Consider the following 14,092-nt stretch of genomic DNA (forward strand, 5'->3'; position numbering starts at 1 on the left):
AAATACTTTTAAGATAATCCTTGAAGCGCGGTGGTGGAGAAAAAAAGGGAGACGCCGAGCAAATAACGATCAATGCAAACCGAGGTGTAGGGTCACAGTTGGGATGTCCAGCGACCACTGCTGCTGTGTGTGCATCACCCCGGGAAGGGGGGGGTAGTGACAGCTGGGAATGGCTGGCGGGGCCCAGGATGCCCAAAAGGGCAAACCTCCCCGGGCCCTGGAAGCATCACTGCCTTTGCACTGACGATCCCACTGCCGGGGGCGCGTCCTGACGAAGAGAGCCCCCTCACCCCCCATCACAACAGTGGGATGCGCCCCGTCCCGAGGAGCCAGCTTAGTGACGTGCGGCCCAGCCTCAGGACGGAATAGAAGGTAGTCCTCAGGGGTGACCGGTACGGACGGACAGACTGGGCAAGGGAAGAGGGTTAGATGCCATCATGCGCACAGACTCAAATAAACAAAATACGCGTTACACAAAAGCTGTACAGTGAGAGCCACGGTCACCTGCAAAACGCACCTACACGCACGCACGACGTCTAGAACACACATCCGACCATGAGGTGCAGTCATTTAGGTCTGGGGAGGAGGAAGCGGGGAGGCGGCGAGGAGGGAGGAAGGGGAACCGTTATTTTTAGGCTGGGACGCTCCTGGACTGAGGAAATAGCCAACGGCAGGTCATGAGGCTGGGTGCGCAGTGCCCGCAAACTACGACAAACGACGCACCAATGAATATACTAATTAAAAACGGTCCATTGGGCTTTCCAGTACAGACCCGTGCCGTCCAGGATCAGCCAGCCAGGTGGAGGAAAGGTCCAGAACAAAACCCCTCGGCACCGTTATCTCCGGGTGTTGGGATTAGGGATGATTTTTATTTGTTTTGCTTATCTGCATTTTCAGACATTCTACAATGAACCTGAATTACTTTTTTAATTAGAAAAGCAAATGGGAAAAGGCAAAGCAAGACACAGAACGGAAGCAATCGCCCAGGGGTTTAAGAAGGATCGGCTAGGGGTTAGAGGGAATCTGCACCGAGAGGTCTAAAGACTCTGAATTCAAGCATCCAGCTAATCCTGGGAAAATTATGTTTTGTCTTCGATGCCTGGGGAGCGTTTGAAACAGATTTTCACTGTGTGATGTTAGCTCTGAGCGGAGTGGGGGAGTATATTTTATATACTAGCTGCAGGAGAAATATTTTGTGCACCCTCGTTGGACAGGTATTTAGCGAGCACTTGCTCAGTAAGCATGGCCGTGGAGAACAGAAGCGGGGGCACGGAACGTTCTAGACTGAAAGAATTGCACGTGCCACAGCCCTTCGGTGGGGGTGGCAGGACGTCTCAGAGGGTGTTACGGGTTCAGCTGGGTCCCCCTCAAAAAAAGTGTTGGAGTCCTAACCCGCAGAACCTGTGACTGTGACCTTATTAGGAAGTATGCTCATGACGGAGGTAGATGAGGTCACCAGGATGGGCCCTAATCCAACACAACCAGTGTCCTAACTAAAAGGGGACATCTCGGGACTCCTGGGTGGCTCATCTGCCTTTGGCTCAGGGCATGATCCTGGGGTCCCAGGATCGAGTCCCACATCGGGCTCCCTGCAGGGAACCTGCCTCTCCCTCTGCCCGTGTCTCTGCCTCTCACTGTATGTGTCTCATGAATGAATAAAGTCTTTTAAAAAAATAAAATAAAAGCACGTTGAGATCCCAGCAACATGAATTGTTTCTTAAGAGGGGAATGGGTAGCTGATTTAAAAAAAGGGGGGGGGGAACATCTGGACACGACACACAGACATTGGGGGGGAGTGTCAGGTGACGATGAAGGCAGGGATGCGGGTGAGGTGTCTACAGCCCAGCAGACGTCCCTGCAGCTGGGGGAGAGGCCTGGCACGGAGCCCCCACCTCCCCCGCCCCCCCAGAGCCCCAGGAGGAAGCAGCCCTGCCAACACCAGTCGGGGACTCCAGCCTCCAGGGCTGTGAGGACGCCCACCTCCGTGGCACCGTGATCCAAGCAGCCCAGGACGTTACAACAGAGGGCCTGAGGGAAGGCCAAGGCGGCCCACCCGGGATCAGAGCACAGGCTGAGACCACAGGCAGGTGCCTCACCCCGGAACGCTGCTCACCTGGGTCTCCAGCTCTGTCACCTCCAAGTTCAGCTTATTCAGGTGCTTGTTCACAAACGTGATGAGAGACTGTCAAGGCAAAGACAGAGACGGAAGCCGTGAGTGAGGCGGTCTGCTCCCATCCACCCACCCGGACGGACCTGCCCTTGCCGTCACCGGCTTTGTGAGACGCTTCCAGGATCTCCTCCGTTTGCTAAAATAAAAGGCTCACATGCATCCAGCGAGCCCTGGTCTTCATGCAACCATGCCTGACGCGCCATCCCAGCTGCAGAGGAAAACGCACAACCCCGGCCAACCCGTGTGCGTGCGCACGTGCTCGGCCACACACACGTGTTTACCGATCCTGTAGTGGAACAATCAGCGCCCTTAGGAAGGATACAATCGTCAGGGGAAGAGGACTCCATTGTTAGATGCGTCCTGGATGTACAGGAATGACAGGAGGCCGCTCCGGCTCACCGCCCCCCACCTGGAGGGACCATCGGCCTCCGTAACCTGCAGCAAGCTGGATCTCAGCGAAACAGGGCCCCCAGCGTCTCGTCTCTAACCAAAGTTTAAAACTTGTCACCTGGAACATCTCAGCCAGCAAACCCAGCTTCGAAGGGATGCCACGCCAGCCGCACCCCCACCCCTGGACATGACCACCCCAGCCCTGCCTTATTCATTCTGTTTAAATTTACTGAGCAGCTACTACGTGCCAGGCACTCTGCTTGATGTGGGGGCCATGAAGACAGCAAGACAGGACCCCGTCTGGACAGCCTGCGGCACGGTTCTCCACCTTGGCCCCTGGTGGAGGCGGCGAGGAAATCGAGAGCTAGGACCCAGCGTGTGAGATATGCGATGGCAGGGAGGTTTGCTGAGTGCAAGGAGAGACGTGTGGACCTCCGCAGGTGCCAAGGGAGGTGACACCACGGGAGACGGGAGTGCAGAGGTGGGCAGAGTGGGCACTTGGGCCCTGCACACATGTGCCAACACTTGGGATCTTCAGGCCACAGCTGGATGTAGCAGGAGGTGACCCTGGAGGGGTAGATAGGGTGCTCCTGCTTTTATCCTGGGGGAAAAGGAGCCACTGACATGGTGACTGTCAACGTGGGGGTGGGCAAGGGCCAGGCTGGAAGCAAGCACCGGTCAGGCAAATAAAAGGATTTTGTTTTGTCACTGGGGTCCCCACGGGCCCAAAATACATCTTTTCAAAGAATTAACATCATATCTATCAAAAGACAGGCCATGCCATGGGCCACACCATGGTCAACACCATGTAGTAGACTGTGTGCAGGGCCTCTGCACAGAGTGGTAGGTCCTGCCTCTGGGTCCTGACAGATGGGGAAACTGAGGTAGGGGTTATCCTCTGCCTCAGGCCACCCAGTTGATAGGTGGGGAAGCCAGATGTGAATCTTCTTGTGCATCCACTCAATGGGAGCCAGCTGTGGCTGTTTAAGGGGTAGGGGCTTGGGGCGGGAGGCACTGCTTGGAGGCCCCAAGGTGTGTCCCTCACGACCCAAGGATGCTAAGGCGGCTCCACCCCAGAAGAACCACTGGGGTGGTGCTGTCAGCCTTTTGCCAACGTGCTTCCCAGAACCAATCATCTCACTGTCCCAGGCTGGACCAGCATTTTCCAAAAGTGGGTTCCATGATCACGGTCAACCATGAGATAAACAGATCTCAAAAAAACAAAACAAAACAAAACAAAAAAACAGATCTCGCCATTGACAAGCAAGTTTGGAAAATGCTTCCTGCCAAGTCCTCCCTTGGGAGAACTCCAACACACGCCACCATAGTAAAGGTCCTGAGACGTCCTGCATCAGGAAACCTGTTCTGGGAAATTGTGCCAGACAAAGAGGGCGCTCCCCTAGGTCACAGGCAGAAATGACCAACTGCTCCTTGGATTTCACAGGGAGGTGGGAAGTGCCTCCCCGCACTGAGACGCGTGGGCTGGGTGAGGACGAGCCCTCCTGGCAGCTCCTCCCCCTGGAAGCTCATCATTCCCCAGCCCCTGACTCCACAGCCTCAGTTCACATGGGGTTTTTTGTTGTTGTTGTTTTGTGGGGTTTTTTTGTTTTTTTTTTTCCACCCGTAGCCCACAAGCAGGCTGCCTGGGCTGATGAAGGTCTCGTCCTCTGCGCTCCTGGGTGGCGGGGAAATGGACCAGACAGGCGCCCCGAGCAGCTGGGCCAGCAGAGGCCTGCCCATGTCCAGGGCAGGTCGTGAGTACAGCCCCACGGCAATGGGGCCTGCAAGAGCCAGCGGCTGACACACTCAAAAACACTGTCGCATTGAGAAAAAGCCTGGAGTCGAACGAAGCGCCGCGCTGGCGCCGGCTGGCTAATTCACTCAGCAGAAGCGGGCGGGTGGGCAGGAAGATACCCCGGGAGCAGAGATGTTGAGTTAAAAGGTGCTAATTTTATGCGCTGCAGTTACGTTTTTGACTATAATTACACTTCCATCCATGTGGCAAACATTTCAGAGATCTCAAACACGTTCCCACCTTCTTCCCGGCATGGGGTGCATGCTGCAAAAAGAAAAAGCGGGGGTTGGGGGGAGGCCTGGAGACAGGGGTTAGCAGCCCGACCCGGGGCTTACCTTCTTCACCACGCTGAGCTTGTCCGGGGCGTGGTCAAAGAGCGTGTCGAAGGCGTCGCGCTCTGCGTGGACAGGTGAAGGGACAGGCGGGTTAACGGAAACGCGCGGCGTTGCTCCGGTCCCGGCCCAACCCGGGAATCTGGCAGCCTCTGACCCCCTCCCCGGGGATGTCCCGCCCCTACTCTCCCCACCCGCCTAGAATCCTCGTCTTTTCCGCCAGAACCCAAGGGCAGGTGCGGTCGAGGAGCAGAATCAAGGAAAAGATGCTTCTCACTCGCTGTCTCGGTCTCTCTCAGTTTCTATCTTGTAACATGAAAGTCACGGGTGGTGCTCGAACATCCGCCCCCGTGACATCCTCGGCTTCAGGCATCCCCCGTCCCCCTCTCTCGGTCCCCACGCTCCGGGCGCACCAGCGAATCTGCCGGCGCGGCGCCTCTGAGCCCGCCTCCCGATGGCACGGCTGCCAGCCCCGCACGGGCCCTCACCGGGCACAGGCGGCCGCCTCCCGCCTCGGCTGGCCCACGCCTCCACTCCCGGCCCGTCTCCCAGCTGGGACACTGGAGACCTGGATCGATCTTGCCCCTCCCCATCTCCGCCCCCTAACCAAAGCTCTCAACAGCTTCTCATCACTCCTACAATAAAACTCATTCCCTCTCCTGTGGCTGATGGGACCCAGGGGGGGCAGTCACCAACCCATCCCCCGGCTCCCAACACACACGCACCCTCCCTGACTTCACTCCACTAACTGGCTTCTTGGCTTCTCCTCCATCACATGCCCACCACAGGGCCTCTGCACCTGCTGTTCACCTGCCACACTTCCTTCAGGTTGTTCTCGGATGTCAACTCCTCTGAAGGGCCTTCCATGACCATCCACGTCTAGAAAAGTGCCCCACACCTGCTGACCCTGGGACACTTCTCATAGCACTTAATCACTACTTGAGGGTACATCCTACGTTTGTCCATCTGTTGGCTATTAACTCCTTGCTGGCTGAAAACACCGTCTCGCTTGTTCCCTCCACTGCCTCAGAACCAATCAACAAACCAGGAGACTCTGCTCTAGAATTCCTCTCCAGAACCCTCCTTGGGGGACACCCGTCATGTCCCACCCATTCTCCTTCTTCCTGGGGAGCCCTGCCCCATTCTGCTACCCAAGGACCCAGCTGTGGGCTCCAAATCAACACAGAATCAATCCTGTCCATTTCCAACATGAGGTCACTGGAGGCCAGCTCAATGCGGCTCTCGGGGGTAAGAGGGAGCAGGGCAGGCTGGGAGCCAAGGGCCTGGTTCTGGCCTGGGGTTGCCGTGGTGGGGCCCCATGGAGGCAGGACGGAGCCCACTGCAGCCTGGAGTGCAGGCAGGAATACCGAAGCCTCGCAGTGAATGCGGGGCTGTGGGGAGTCGCTGGTGGTGTAGACAGGGAAAGGAGGGCTTCTGGAAGGCCCTATGGCCCCTGCTTCTATCTTCCAGGAGCCAGCTGTCTCCCCATGTGCTCAGAGGACCTTGGCCAGCAGAGAGGCCCACTGTTACCAGCAGGGGCTTGGGGACAAACCCCAGCATGCAGGTCTGGGGACTGGGGAGCCCAGCCGGGCTGCATGGGGTGAGGGTAGGAAGCCTCCACTGCCTGTTTGGAGATGGCGGGGAGCCCAGAACCAGAGCTGACCCAGGGCCTGCTTCAGGACTGCCTGGCCTGGTCCATGCAGGGGAGGGACGGAGGGAGGGAAGGAGGGAGAAATCAGAGAGAAGGCAGGCCGACACCCAAGTAGGCCAGACAACCAGGTCTCCTGGAGGAAGCATCCCAGCCCTGCCTACCAGCTGGGCCCCAAAAGGAAAGTGCTCAATGTCCAAGGTCTAGGGTGTGGGGAGGCAACTCACAGCCCCGCCCAGCCCAGGTAACATCCTCCTTGGCCTTGGGGGTGGGGTGAGGAAGGTGGGAGGCAAAAAGGACAGGAGAGGGGGACGGGCTGCGTATGTGTGAGCATGTGCGGTATGTGTATACACACCCATGTGGGGAACGTGTACGTGTGTGGTGCACAAACACACACGCATGGGGGGGCTATGTATGTATGTTGTACACGCACACACGCATGGGGGTTTGCATGCATGTGCATGTGTTATGTATGGCATGCATACACCCATACGTGGGGGTGCACGTGTTTGGGGGGAGGACTGCCCAGCTTCCTTCACCTCAAAGCCAACAGTAACCAAAAGGCCCGACCCTGCAGGGTGCCCCCCCTCCAGCTTTTCTACCAAGGCAGCCGTACATTATTTTTATAATCATTTCAGTCAGATTATACTCAGTACGACAGTCTGCTAAGGGGGAAAAAAAAAGCTAAATCTTTTACAAAGCAAAATACAAACTTTAAATGCAGCTTGAGAAAAACCCTGGGAGCAGAACAGAGCTTGACGTCAGCCGGGTAAATTTAGCTGGGCCACCGCTGGGCTCACAGAGCGAAGGCGTGCAGGGAGCACGGGAGGGTGTGGAGGCCCGCCAGCCCCCAGCCACCCCGACCTGCAGCTGGGGCACGGCCCAACATCACAGGGCACGGCCGGGGGCTGGGGGCCGGGGGCCAGGGGCCAGGGAGCTTCTGCTGCGCCCCTGCAGGAAGCCTGGCCTTAGGAACGAACATAGATCCCGGTCGTCTGACCTCAAAGTCCCAGGACATCAGGCCAGTAGTTTCTTTCCCTAAGCAGCTGTTTCCCCCTCCTCCATAAAGAAGGAGTAAAAATAGTCACTAGCTCATGGCCGGTGTAAGAATTAAACTCACAGAGAATCAAGGGAGGAGCATGCCTGGCAGGTGTGTCGTGGGGGCCCTGACCCCACTCCACCCCAATGTCCCATTGGAGGCTCTGGGGACAGTCACGGGGATAAAGAGGGAGCAGCTCAGCCCTGGGAGGGACCCAGGTTGGGTGGGGGCAGATGGGTAAACTGAGCACAGAGAGGACAGGTACCCAAAACAAGCCAGGACGTCCACAGGGAGGGACTGAATCATCCAGGACCGGCCAGCGTCTGCCCCAGTGCGACCCTCATGGATGCTCATTTCAGTCCAAATGTTGTTTCGTTTGAGTAACACTTTTAAAATATAAATTGACTCCGCCTGTCTGCAGGGACCGGAGGCTGCAGCCACACTCAACCTGGCATCCACACCTGCCGTGGAACTGGGGATGTGCACTCCCAGGTCTATGCCGGCCTGCGCAGAGGCTGAGGGGCAGAGGACCCTTCCATGCTCTGGCCCCATCCCTCATTCGTGTTATTGGCCCGGTCCCTGGAGGCACCCAAAGTCTGGGGACAAATGGCCAGGGGATTGAGCGCGGCCTCACACGGGAGCCTTATGTTGAGCGGGGGTTTTGCTGGGACAAGGAGAGGAAGGGCATTCCAGGCAGAGGGAACAGAAAGTGCAAAGAGAAACACAAGAAAGCCAGGGAGGGCTGCAGACCCTGAGGCCCGCAGAGGCGGCTCAGAGGGCCTGGGCCCAGGGCGGTGACCCAGAGTGGCACAGGTGGCCCAGTCAGGCCGCAGTGGGGGGAACGAGCTCTGCTGGCAGAGACCAGGAGACCGAGGCGGAGCTGGGGCACAGGAGGAGAGCTGCTCCCCACTTCTCCCCTGTCCTGAAGCCCAGGACTGGGGAGGGGCCGCCTGCGGAGGAGATGCAGCCGGCAGGCCCGTTGCCATGGAGATCAGGCAGCAGCTCCCAGCTCTCCCAGCCCACCTCAGCCAGGACGGGATGACTCAGGGGAGGGGGGTCTGGGGGGGGGCAGGGCGACCCCCACTCCTGAGCTTGGCATGCTCAGGTGATGAGTGAGCACAGAACAGGGACCCCCTGCAAAGCCCAAGGAGGGTCCACCTGGTATTCTGGAAGCTCCCGGGAGGTCTGCGGCCCGGGGCTGGTGGTTACGGGGGATGCACGCTGAGGAAGACACAGCTCCAGCCCACAGGATGCTTATAGCTCAAGAAGCCATGTATGAAGGGACAGGAGGAGGGGCCCAGGGTCTCAGGGTGTCCCGGCACCCCGAGCCTGCCAGGCCGTGGCAGCTCCCCGTGAGCAGCAGCGAGTGGAGAGGCTGGGCGTGGGCAGGGCAGTCAGGGAGGGCCTCCTGGAGGAAGCTGAGGAGTGAGCCACCAGGGAATCCAGAGGGAGAGCATTCTGAGCAGAGGACACTGCTCGTGCACGAGCTGGACGTGCTCTCAGATGAACGGGGAGCCACAGGCGGCAGACAGCGCAGGAGTGAGGAGGCCGAGAGGAGGCGAGGGGCGTGCCAAGGGTGGTCTGAGGGTCTTGGAGGCCACCTCAAGGGCTGTGGCTTTAGTTTAGCCTGAGGTGGGTCGTAAGGGGGAGGGTGGGGTCAGGGGGTGCCTTAGGAAGCCTGACTCCCAACTCAAGGGGCAGAGATGGGCACCAGGACCCAGGGGCAGTGGGAGGAGGGGGGAGATCCAACCTCAGGGGCAAGGGCTGGAGGGGGCCCCGGGGAGGGGGTCCCACCAGAGAAGTACCAGCAGAGGCCCAGTGACGGCAGAGGCTGCCCGCCTGGGGACCCCGGGGACCTGGGCGCTAGCAGAAGCTGAAGCTGGGGGCGGAAACAGGGGCCTGTCACCCGCTAGCAGCCTGCCGGCCTTTCACAGCAGGGCGAGCCTATAAAGTAATAACAACTCCACCGGCTTCTCGGGCTTCCTCGCCCCGGAAAGGCTCCAATGCCCCTCGTGTTCACCAGCACAGCAGCTGTGAACCCTGGCTCTTCCCCCAAGAGTCACCAGCCCGGAGCCCGGAGCCTGCTGCTGGCCCGGCTCCCACCCAGTCTGCTGCATGGACGCTCCCTGGGGCCCCCACACCTAGAGCTGGGCCAGCGCGACACAGGGGCGGGACATCGCACAGAGAATCAGAGACACCTGGTGATGCTCTGATGGCCCGGCTCACACACAGGGCAGGGCCGCTGCCAGGACACCTGCCCTCCACAGCCCGCGCTCCCCACTGCCGGGCCACATCCCCAGCAATGCGACACGGGAGGGCTTCCTTTCCTCTCCCTTTCTTTTAAATAACAAGGATGGGGCAACTGGTGGCTCAGTGGTGGAGCATCTGCCTTCGGCTTGGCTCAGGGCATGACCCCGAAGTTCCGGGATCGAGTCCCACATCGGGCTCCCCGCAGGGAGCCTGCTTCTCCCTCTGCCTGTGTCTCTGCCTCTCTCTCTCTCTCTCTCTCTGTCTCTCATGAATAAATAAATAAAATCTTAAAAAAAAAAAACAAAGATACTTAAAAAGGACTGAATGGCTACTTAAAAATATTGAAGACCGTGAATTTGCACAGCGCAGCTTCAGGCCTACTTAAAGAGGTTTGAACAAAAACCAAGAGCCATGTGCCCTCTTCAAACACAGCAGTGCTGTGCCTTCCGTCCCTACGATAACTGCAGAGGACGGAGCCCTGTAGCCAAGCCTGACCAGGAGGGCGCCCCTCCCCCAGAGGCCCCCACACCTGCAGGACCAGCTCCAGGTCGGCAGGCTCGAAAGGCACCCAGGGAAACTTCCATGTGGCTTCCACTTTTCCTGCGAACAGCTGTGCCCACTGCTGAACGTGGTATTTGGAGGCGGGGAGGGGTGGTGTTGAGGGCTTTCCATTTTGAAATAGTCCCCAAAGCAGTGAGCTTCACTCCCCCGGCCTCTGGTTGTGGCTGAGAGCCGGGCCCCCCCGCCCCAAGGGTCTAAAGCTGCCCCAAGCTGTCCTGTTATCTGTCCACCCCCTTGCTGAGATGAACCTGGGCTCCTGCAGAGGACTGGGAACAGCTCTTTGGGAACAGACACAGAAAACTAACAGCAATAACCACCCAGCCCACCCTCACGGCTGCCACCGCCAGAAAGCATGCTGGGCCCAGGGCCACATTCAGTATCTCACCCGGTCCTCTCACCAGCCCTAGATCCCACTGAACAGAGAGGTGAAGGAGCACGCAAAGGTCGCCCAGCAGGACCACAGCCAAGGCTGCCCGACTCTAAGGAGGTGTGTTAAGCTGGTGATTTTAAAAAGGGAAAACTACGTATGAAAGTACATCCTGTAGGGATGCCTGGGTGGCTCAGAGGTTGAGCGTCTGCTTTCGGCTCAGGGCATGATCCTGGGGTCCTGGGATCGAGTCCCCCATCGGGTTCCCCTGCTTCTCCCTCTGCCTGTGTCTCTGCCTCTCTCTCTGTGTCTCTCATGAGTAAATAAAATCTTTAAAAAAGAAAAGAAAAGAAAGTACATCCTGTAAAGAAGCTCCGTCCGCCGCTACTTGCTCTCTTAGATTAGCCATGTGTGCCCTGCCTTAGGCCGGGTCCCCCTCCTGGCACCAGCCCACCAGGCCAGCGAGAGAGCACCTGCCACATCCCAGACACGTGCCTGCCACCCCCACCACACTCTCCTTATCCCACCTGCCTGTGGCAGCTCGGAGGAGCGGACAGACCCAGGGTGAACCCCACACTTCCTCGAAGAGCTGAAGAGCCGGCACTGCTGGCCGCAGGAAACCCCACCAAGTCCTGGGGCGCCTCCCCACTGCCCCCCCCCATGTGACAGCACGCATCCAGGAGCTTCCCATCACAGCCCCAAAGTGCCTGAGACTCGGGCTCCCCACTCCCACAGGCACTTACCAAAGCGACCCATCATCATCCTGCAACGGAGAACAGAGAGGGAGAGGGTCAGTGGGTGGCTCAGAACACAGTGCAGAGGGAGCCCAAGGAGCCCTGAGTCGCCCCGCTGAAGGACTTTTACAAGAATCTAGGTTCTGGTTTGATAGATTCTCTGTCCCCCTAATTGCTGATGTGGATTTCTAACTGTCTGCCCAAGATCAGCAGCAAATGGTCACCTTTATTAAATCACCCCATTAGGGACGCCTGGGGGGCTTAGTGGTGGAGCTCAGAACGTGACCCTGGGGTCCTAGGATCGAGGCCCGCATCGGGCTCCCCTGCTTCTCCTCTGCCTGTGTCCGTGTCTCTCATGAATAAATAAAATCTTTAAAATAATAAAATAAAAATAAATAAATCACCCCATTAATGCCATTGGGGGGGGGGATGAAATCATGGGACCGGTTAATAGGGAGAACAGTTCAGCAGAAAACGGGTCTTCTGGTGCTGCTGAATGGTAAGTTTTAAGTTTTAAGCCACGTGGTTTTGGGGTGGTTGTTACACAATTATGGATGACTAAGACCCCACCCCACTCCTCATTCCCCTCCGCTGCCCTCTTCTTGCTCCCAAACAGGCCAGGCTGGCTGTGTAAGGGCCACTGTGGGTGCCAGGCCGAGCACCAGGCCCCTCGTTCCCCCCCACGCCCTCCCCGTGGGCTTGGAACAGCGGAGTGGCTCACCGGGCCACACGGCGACGGCTCTCCAATTCACCCGGGGGCTCCCAGGCCAGGAGTGGTCTCCTGCGTCAGCCCCGAGTTTTGAAAAGACCGTACGTGGATTCATGACATGGTAATTAATCACTCGGTGAACGGATCGGGAGGGTTCACCGAGATGATCAATCTCTAATGATCTGTTTCATCTGAAACAGGTTTGGTGGAGAGGCACGAAGGTGGTGAATTTTAAAGATCCTTAACAGGGTGTCATGGGGGCTCCGAAAAGCTACACGCGAAATCCGCCATTTGATGCGCTATTTTCAATAGTTTTGAAGCCTTTTAGACTTCTTTAAAGGTTGCCCTCTGGCTTTCTCTAAGAGACCAGAGACGGCTCGGTAGTATCTCAAAGGAAAGTTCTAGTTCAGAAGTGTGGCTCCCTTTCCGACGGAGCGGATGCACATGTGGATAAATGAACCGGGACAAGGGGTCCCTAACCACTCTGAACACCTGCTGCCCCCACCCAATATTCTCTAAGGTCACCTCCTAAAATAAGGAATAGAACTCCAAAGGCGGGGGCGCCTGGGTGGCTCAGTCAGCTGAGCATCTGCCTTCGGCTCAGGTCATGATCCCGGGGTCCTGGGATGGGGCCCTAGTCGGGCTTCCTGCTCAGCAGGGAGTCTGCCCCTCCCTCTGCCTCTGTCCGCCCATTGCTCATGCTCTCTCCCTCTCTCTGAAATAAAAATCTTAAAAAAAAAAAAAAAAAGTCCAAAGGCTTTGGAGAATAACTGTTCTCACAGCAGACCTTGAAGACACTAGCATACCTGCCCTACAAAAGCTCAAGTTTTCACTTCTGCTTACCCTTTTCTTCCTTGTAAGAGACTCGGAAGGGGATCGGTTATATTTTTACTTGCTGACCATTCTCTGTGTTATTCCAGAAAAGATACCGGGCAGCCTAAGTTAAGTTCTAATTCCTTTGCTGCCCGTAGTTTGTTTACTTTTCTATTTGGGAGAATTAGTCATTTACATACAGAACCAAACTGCTACCTTGCCCTTCCTCATGAAAAAGGAAAAAAAAAAAAAGATCTTTGAAGAAAGTGCATGCAGGTCGTAAAGCTAGGACAGCCTTCACGTGAAAATCTCATCTCAGGTTGAGGGACATTGCACCAGAGATCAGCCCCCCTGCACCCATGCAGGTCCCGGTTTGGGTCAGGGCCTGAGGCCAGGGCAGCAGGTGCACTTACTCCGTCGTTGTGGTCAGCTCTTCTGTGACATGGCTGGAATGCAGCAGGCCTTCCCGCTTCTGCAAACCCCAAAACGGACAAGTAAGTATACAAGCACACGTGCAGGCTGAGGGGACCGGAGGAAGAACATCACGGATGGGGTAGCTGAGCTGTGTGCGGATGGCCTTGGAGCCAGACCACCTTAGGGACAGCACCCAAGCCACACCCACCCAGGGCAGATTGCAGGTGACCCCATGGGTGACCCTTTGGAAGGCTAGAAGCTGCCCCCTCCCCCCACCTGCCCGCTGGCTCTCCACGTGGCTCTGAGAGCTGGCAGCTGGGGTGGGGGGGAATGGGTGTCCCAGGAGAAACACCCCAACTCCCAAAGGGATCCCCTGCGCCGTGCAGCTGGGAGAGGTAAGGCGCACAGGGAACCCACAGACATCGGGAAGCATCCAGTGGAAGAACATGTGCACTTGGTTAAACACGGTGGCCCCCCTGGAAGTCATGCCCATTCCGAACCTCAGAAGGTGACCTCATTGGGAAACGGTGTTTGCAGATACAGCTGAAGATGAGGCCACAGCGGACTAGGGGAGGTCCTAAATCCAGCATGACCAGAGTCTTTCTAAGTGAAAACAGAGACCCAGACACACTGGCAGAGAGGGAAGAGGCTGAGTGACAACAGAGGCAGAGCCTGGAGGGACGAGTCTACGAGGCCAGGAATGCTGAGGACGGCCGGCAGCCACCAGAAGCTGGAAGGATCCCCCCTGGAGGCTTCGGAGGGCGTGTGGCCCAGCCAGCTCCTCGCTTAGAGGACTCCTGGCCTCCGTAACTGTGAGAGAATAATGTCTGTTGTTTTAAACACACAGGTTGTGGTATTTTGTCACAGCAG

At 57.4% G+C, this 14,092-nt stretch overlaps 1 protein-coding gene across 2 annotated transcripts in view; it reads right to left on the minus strand.

Moving 5' to 3' along the window:
* The window catches only part of PARVB (parvin beta), a 97,761-nt gene that overhangs the window by 10,294 nt on the left and 73,375 nt on the right, over window positions 1-14,092 (minus strand). For both annotated transcript variants that reach the window (XM_072741074.1, XM_072741073.1), the window contains exons 7-10: window positions 13,222-13,280; window positions 11,296-11,315; window positions 4,691-4,752; window positions 2,114-2,182 (exon numbers count right to left, since the gene is read on the minus strand). In XM_072741074.1, the coding sequence (XP_072597175.1) occupies window positions 2,114-2,182; window positions 4,691-4,752; window positions 11,296-11,315; window positions 13,222-13,280 (210 nt within the window). The remainder of the gene's footprint in view (window positions 1-2,113; window positions 2,183-4,690; window positions 4,753-11,295; window positions 11,316-13,221; window positions 13,281-14,092) is intronic.

Source organism: Vulpes vulpes, chromosome 16 (assembly GCF_048418805.1).
Source record: "Vulpes vulpes isolate BD-2025 chromosome 16, VulVul3, whole genome shotgun sequence".
Lineage (NCBI taxonomy): Eukaryota > Metazoa > Chordata > Mammalia > Carnivora > Canidae > Vulpes > Vulpes vulpes.